The sequence below is a fragment of the Gymnoscopelus braueri genome (assembly GCF_963280865.1).
Source record: "Gymnoscopelus braueri genome assembly, chromosome: 2".
Taxonomy (NCBI): domain Eukaryota; kingdom Metazoa; phylum Chordata; class Actinopteri; order Myctophiformes; family Myctophidae; genus Gymnoscopelus; species Gymnoscopelus braueri.
In genome coordinates, this window is record NC_137604.1 from 26,634,853 (window position 1) to 26,641,839 (window position 6,987).

The following is a 6,987-nucleotide window of genomic DNA, read 5'->3' on the forward strand; positions in this document are numbered from 1 at the left end:
GCTCAGCCTATAGCTGTACTGTAAAAAGAATAATTTAAAAAAAACTTTTAAATTAATGCTAAATAGTTTTAGTCAGGATTTACAGCTCTGAAGCCATTAAATAAATGTAGTGTTAGGTGTCCATAGTATATTAACCAACACGTGTCTGGGCTGAGCAGCAGCATCCAGCTATGGCTCACCTAATTTATACTGTACAGGATTTAGCAGAAGTAATAATGATCATAGCATAACGTGTTGTATAACATTCGTCCGAGTGTGTGCCTTACAGTCATCATATAGATTCTGCCTCTCTACAGCACTGACTACAGCACATGCAGCAGCTAACACTGCTAAATTGCACACATTTCAGCATAGGCTATTTGTCTTGTGCATAAAACGGTTCCAGCAAGAACAATTACACAAAATGCATGCTCAAAAACATTTATAAGGGAAAGGAGGTTAGACTTGTGTTCTGCTCCAATAGTTAACAGACTGGCAAAAAAAAAAAAACACTCTGCTTGAGTAGTGGCCTGGGTGCTATACATCACTGAGTAAAGACAAGCTGCTGCACATGGTAATGGCTAAGGTGTGTTAAAATGTACTTGGGCAATATGACTGCATTATTAATGATAAATGTGTAACAAAGATACCGTATCTATAAATACTGCCTCTAAAAGGAGGCCTGGGGTAATGGCATTTTTCCTCCTTTACAATACATCAGCTCGTGGCATGTGCCAAGGGAGGCCGTCTTGAAGAGGGTTGAGAGGTTTATGAGAAGTGAGATTCCCTAACGGACAGAAAAGGTGAGAGTGAGGCTGGGGCTGCCTGGGAGTCCGTCCAAAGTGCAGCTCAGCTCACATTCTGCTCCTATAGTCTGACTGAATGTCAAACGAGCCTACAGGCTTTCTGTTCTGTCTGACCGTGGGGAGCTAGGCAGACTGCAGGTCGGTCAACACACACACACACACACACACACACACACACACACACACACACACACACACACACACACACACAGAGCTATCACTCTCCCTCTCTCGGGTTAAGGAATCCCCTGCCTGCGCCTGATAATTGACCGCGGCTCGGTGACTGGCTGTGGAATGTGTCATCGCCCGACTACGAGGACTGCTGTCGCATTACCGAGTGTGTATTTCTGTCATCTCACACACCCAGGGTGCATGTTTCAATTTACCACACATACAATATGGAAGCAAGCAAGGCAGTCGCCCCTGTACGATGACGATGGCACCCCATGAATTCTAGACACATAGGCCTGCTAGTGGATTACACGTCGAAATAGCGAGAGAGGTTCATTCGGCATTAATCTACTATGAGGGATTAATTCAGTAGCCTAGACTACACAGCATTAAAAGAAAGACTGTACACAGTGACAGGCCAAACCAACACGGCGCATATAGGCTATATCTATTCTCCCCCGGCTGCTTCATAGGCTATTATGAACACTTTCAGCGGGGCATTGTGCGCGCACGCGTCCACACGCACGTACAACAACCCCACAGCGCGGAATCCTAAGCCAAGGCAACCTATTACATAATGACACAGGCTGACATTTCATATAGCCAGGGATGGATGGATGATGGTGAAAACATGCGCGCTTGCTTGCTTACTTTCCCAGCTCCTCGAATAGCTGGAATTCGTCGGTAAATCTCGTGCAGATCGTTAACGCCATCCTGATCGGTGATGGTGGTGGTGGTGGTGGAGGTGGGAGACGGTGTTTTTTTTAAGATGCTCTCGCAAAAATCGTCAACACCGCCCGATTTGTCCTAAAATCGTCAACACCGCCCGATTTGTCCTAAAATCGTCAACACCGCCCGATTTGTCCTGAACCTGCAAGCCAAAACGGAGGGGTTTTCATGCACAGTTTAAAAGAACAGGCGAGATGATTCTGCGGCAAAGATCGACTGTCTCTAGGATTTGCTTGAAGGTGGATGATTGTAGAATTCCAGCGTTTTTTTCCGCGACTCCGTGTAGTTTTTTTTTTTTCCTTCTTCACACGCAGTGGCTCGTCACACGGTCACAGCTCTGAAGCGCAGCATTTTGTGTGCATTTCCATAATAACTAAACGCGCGTCCATCGGATCCCCAAGTGCGACTGTTGTCTCTCTGCGCTCATCATCAGACACCGCACTACGAGTGTTGCCAGATTGTGTGAGAGAAACAAGCAACCAGGTCTAGTGAAACAAGCCCAGAAGAAACAACTTTTTAGGCCACATGAGCACGTTAAACCTATTATGCATCGGCTATTTGAAAATAGCGTTATGATACAAAATACAAATGTGAAAATGTACCTTAGCTAAAGCTTATGAAATACCATACAAATAAAATAATATAATAATAATATTCCTTATGTTATGTTACTATTAGAATGTATTTGAAAATAGCCGATCTGATGTGACACGTTGTGCTTGTGAGCTTATATAGATCTGCTATTTTCAAAAACTCTTGCAATAAAATGTGGAATATTTGGAATATTTTTGAAACATTCTAATAACACAAATGCTCCCTTGGAAGCAAGCCTAAATAAGCAAGTACACTTTAGAAACAAGCCCAAAAAACGCAACCCGCAACTACCATTTTTTACAAGCAACTTTACAGAAAAAGAAGCACAAAGTCACTTATAACAAGCCGACATGGCAACACTGTGCACTACCGCACCTCCCCCTAGCTGTGAACCCAGTCCCACCCCTGTGCCTGCATCAGGAGGAGACAACTATATATAATAATGATGATGATGATAGTAATAGTAATAATAATAATAATAATAATAATAATAATAATAATAATAATAATAATAATAATAATAATAATAATAATAATAATAATAATAATAATAATAATGCATGCATGCATACATACATACATGAGGCCTATACTACATAGTACATACAAGAAAATACTAGCCTATATTTTCGCTGTCCTTTGGGGGCTGGATGCTGATGGGAAGAACAATAAATCAAAAATCCATGCTTAAAACAACATTTTAATACCGATTAGGCTACTGTTTAATATATTTGTCATTAGCAGATTGGGGCTGGTTAGTGAGAAGCTAATGCCTATAACAGACAGTTGCAGTGCAAAACGATACACATAAGGTATGTTTTCCTGTAGGAATCGGATGGTAGCCTAACTAACAATGAGATTTAAACTAGTATTTGATGAAAACGAGCCACTATTTTTAGCTTTAAGGAGTCTGGTATTTTGTGTAGGCCTACTTGAAAAAATAAAATAAAGCAAAATACATTTATAGTCAAAGAAAAAGTCCCATGCAACAATGCCTTGGCTTGCACAGAATGATGGTGACTCTGAGAGCTAGGCCACAGACACGGACAACTTACTTTTTTTTAAAGTAATCCAATACTCACTATAGTGATGGAAAAAGTACTTTTTTACTTGAGTAAAAGTATCAATGTAGAAATACTCTGTTATAAGTAAAAGTAAGGTATTCAAAATGTACTTGAGTAAATGTACAAAAGTATTGGTATCAAAATGTACTTAAAGTACCCAAATTAAAAGCAGATGGCAGATCTACAAGCTCACAATGCATCGCATTGTGACCATTTTGAGCTTGTAGATCGGCTATTTTCAAATGGCTGAAGTGGTTACTGTATGTTTTGTAATAATAATCAAAATCTACAAAGTAACTAGTAACTAAAGTTTTCAAAAAATTGTTGTGGAGTATAGAGTACAATTTTTGCCTCTGAGATGTGGAGTAGAAATAAAAGTACTGAAAATGGAAAATTCTCCAGTTAAGAAAAAAATACCTAAAAACTGTACTTGAGTAAATGTACTTAGTTACTTTACACCACTGCTGATACTGTGTGTGTCCAGTATATCCACTACCAGTGGTAACCTAAAGAGTTCTATTGCACATTGATTATTGGTGTAAAAGTCCAGTAGGTGACAGTATTGTACCGAGCATTTAACGAATGAGAGCAAACATCTGTTGCAGTTGCAGAGTAAAGTTATCCTCTTTGATACCTCTTGTTTATGGATGAAATTGGTATCCTGACTGTTAAGACCTGGAGAGATGGGGAGACCCCTGTTACTGAACAAACATTAAATAGCAATAATGACTACTATCCGAATATAGACTCTAGACTCTAGAGTCTGGCTTTAATTATTATTATTATTATTTTATTTTTTTCAAAAAATAACACTTACAGCAACTTTAATTCCATTGTGTAGTAGTCTGGGGATAACCGCACTAAAGTGTGGTGTCCTTAATTGTGAAATTACATTACATTGACTATTGAAACAAGAACCTATCAACCACCTTGCGAGCTCTGAGCTTGTACTGAAAACAGGGCATGTTTTTTTTATCAGGTCATCTTTAATCTCTCAAGAACAGAGCAGAGGGCGCTGTTTTTCCTTTTTTATTTGGCGGTGGGTTCCCAGATTGGGTCATCTTAAAACATTGGTTCTCGAAGTAGGATCAGGGGACCCCCAGGTGTCCTTGAGCGGGTTCCAGGGGGTCCTCAGCTAAATGACTGATTGTTAGGAATTGGAAAGTTACAGTTCTGTAACTCGAAGTGTGCAACCAAGTTCCATTTGTACACACTGTCAGAGTATGGGTCCATGGCATAATGAATACCAAATTGGGGGGAAATTTAAGATTTGGAGGACCACTGTCTTAAATAAATGAAAGTAAATGAAAAACAGAAAGAATAGACACGAAGAAATACAATGCACCTCAATGTAATTAACTTTCACCTTTTTATATAAGAGACTTACAATGACATACAAATAAAATATACAATACACACATACATTAATTCATATGTGAAATACTTGTATTAACTATTATGTGTCAGTGCAAACAATACAACTCTGGTATTATTATTCTCATAATAGCATACAATAACTTAATATAAATAAATAAAATGCATGGTGCACAAATTGCTTACCAAATAAACATTATAAATAATATACAAAGTCATTTCTTCATAAATAGTATCCAAATGTTTTACACAAACATGTGCGCCAATTCAAAAACCAACCAGTAGGTAGTATTATGGCGACCTTTGTCATATTATAAAATTAATACTTCATAGGTACTTTTCCGGACAGTCCAGAATCACATTTACAGTATCACCTTTCACTTTTTCACACAGTCACCCACACAATCACGGCAGATCGACTTGTAGCCATGCAAGGCACCAATCTGCTCATCTGGAGTAGTTAGGGGTTCAGTGTCTTGCTGAAGGACTCTTCAACAAAAAGGAGCCAGGAATCGAACCACCAGCCACGACGATTATGGTCACTCAATTTCCTGAATCAGTTCCCACACACTTCACATTCAGCGTCTTTTGCTATGGAGAAAAAATGTACAGAAAAATATATATCAACCTCGGATTCAGACTATATGAACTTTATGTTACAGGGCATATTTTCCTAGCCTGGTAAACACCCCCTCCCTCCGGAAATCTCATGCATTGCATTTGGTTTCAGGAAGGAGGGTCTGGGATTGCTCACAGAGTAAAGCTGCCCGAACCGCTGCGCATACGAACCAATCAGCGGCTGCTAGGGGCGGGATCATCCAATCACCTGCCTAGTAGCTTGAAAAAATGAAACTCCGTCTGTCATCGATTCTGCGCCCGGAGTCTCAGATGCAAGTACGCTGTGAAACAAAATGTGTGTCGCAAGCTGCTTCCATTTGACGGAGTGAGGTTAATATTTTCCTGATTATTGACAATTTCAACATCTGAACAAAAAACTGGTCAGTCTATGGGGGTATTATTGACTACTTACTTGGACATAAACCTCTCAATGACTCTCTTGACCCAGGGCGCATTGGGGTCCAGACAAACCTCCTGGCCTGTTTTCTTCAGAGTGGCACTATAATACCAAAAATAAAAAGACGTGCAGTCAGAATGAGAACTTTGATCTTAAATGCTTATCAAAGCTATAATAATAATAATAATAATAATAATAATAATAATAATAATAATAATTAAGAGCAGTACAAAAAAACAGCAATAATTATGAACTCATTCATAAATACGTTCCTAAGCATGAAATCATTTTTGCATCCAAATGGGATCAGTGTCAGTAGATTATATGGGACGAGGATGAATGCTTTGCCGGCAGGACTCACATGATCTCAGCCCTCTCACAATGAGAACTGGCAGGTCTTATTTCAAACTTCTCAATTAGACGGCCGATGGGTCTACTCTCCGTGAGAATGCAATGGCAGCGAAGCTCCACTCCAGGTTTCAGGATCATCCCTGTTAAGAGTGACAACAGCATGTCATATTATTACAATGATGTTGTTGATACTGGACAAAGAACAACAGAAGAAGGCAGTCAATGTGTAAGTAGGTAGATGTGAAAGCATAAATAACAAGAGTACACAGTACATGCACATTAAAAACCATGTGGGTACCTTCTAGCATGCTCAGAGTTAACACTTTTTACTGTTTACTGTGAACATGCATACAGTACAGTACAGTACACCACAGAGGTCATTGTTACAATCACACATCGTTACAAAAAGGAATGACTTACCTTCAGTGATGGATATGAAGGCCAGGAGCACCACAATAGCAGTAACAGTGATTTTGCTGCTCGTCATCTTCAGATTGATATGATGTATAAACAGATTAAACACTAAAACACGGACTGATTAAAGTAAAGCCTTTGACTGAACAAAGCACAGAAGAAGGTTTGTATGCTGCAGTATTTATCTTTCATTCAATTCCCTCACTCTCTTCTCCTTTCACCTTGTTTTGGTTTGACTGCAGACTTCCTCTGTTGCTGAAGAACAGAGTCCACTCCTTTTAAAGCCTTTATCTACTAAGCCGATGGCAGAGCTTATCGCATGTTGTTGTTTTGCGATAGCAGCGAATTAGGGCTGCGTGAGACGTCCTTGAATGGCTTCCGAACCAAAGTCATAACACCAGGTGTCCATGAGGGGGGAGCTGGTCGAGGGGGGTGGGTTCTTGGTATGGGTACGGTTCTGGGGAGGGCGGGAGGGGCGGGTGGGCATCTA

At 40.0% G+C, this 6,987-nt stretch overlaps 2 protein-coding genes across 4 annotated transcripts in view; both read right to left on the bottom strand.

Moving 5' to 3' along the window:
• Positions 1-2,101, bottom strand: part of camk2d2 (calcium/calmodulin-dependent protein kinase (CaM kinase) II delta 2) — a 42,971-nt gene extending 40,870 nt beyond the window's left edge. For all 3 annotated transcript variants that reach the window (XM_080442770.1, XM_080442769.1, XM_080442771.1), the window contains exon 1: positions 1,608-2,101. In XM_080442770.1, coding sequence (XP_080298896.1) covers positions 1,608-1,669 — 62 coding nt within the window. In that variant the 5' untranslated portion in view covers positions 1,670-2,101. The remainder of the gene's footprint in view (positions 1-1,607) is intronic.
• A 2,603-nt stretch (positions 2,102-4,704) lies between these two features.
• cxcl8a (chemokine (C-X-C motif) ligand 8a) lies at positions 4,705-6,741 on the bottom strand. Its single transcript, XM_080439913.1, has 4 exons — positions 6,504-6,741; positions 6,094-6,223; positions 5,748-5,834; positions 4,705-5,308 (listed from the first exon to the last, which is right to left on the bottom strand). The coding sequence occupies exons 1-4, from the start codon at positions 6,568-6,570 to the stop codon at positions 5,296-5,298; spliced, it is 297 nt and encodes a 98-aa protein (XP_080296039.1). The 5' UTR covers positions 6,571-6,741; the 3' UTR covers positions 4,705-5,295.
• Positions 6,742-6,987: the final 246 nt, after the last annotated feature.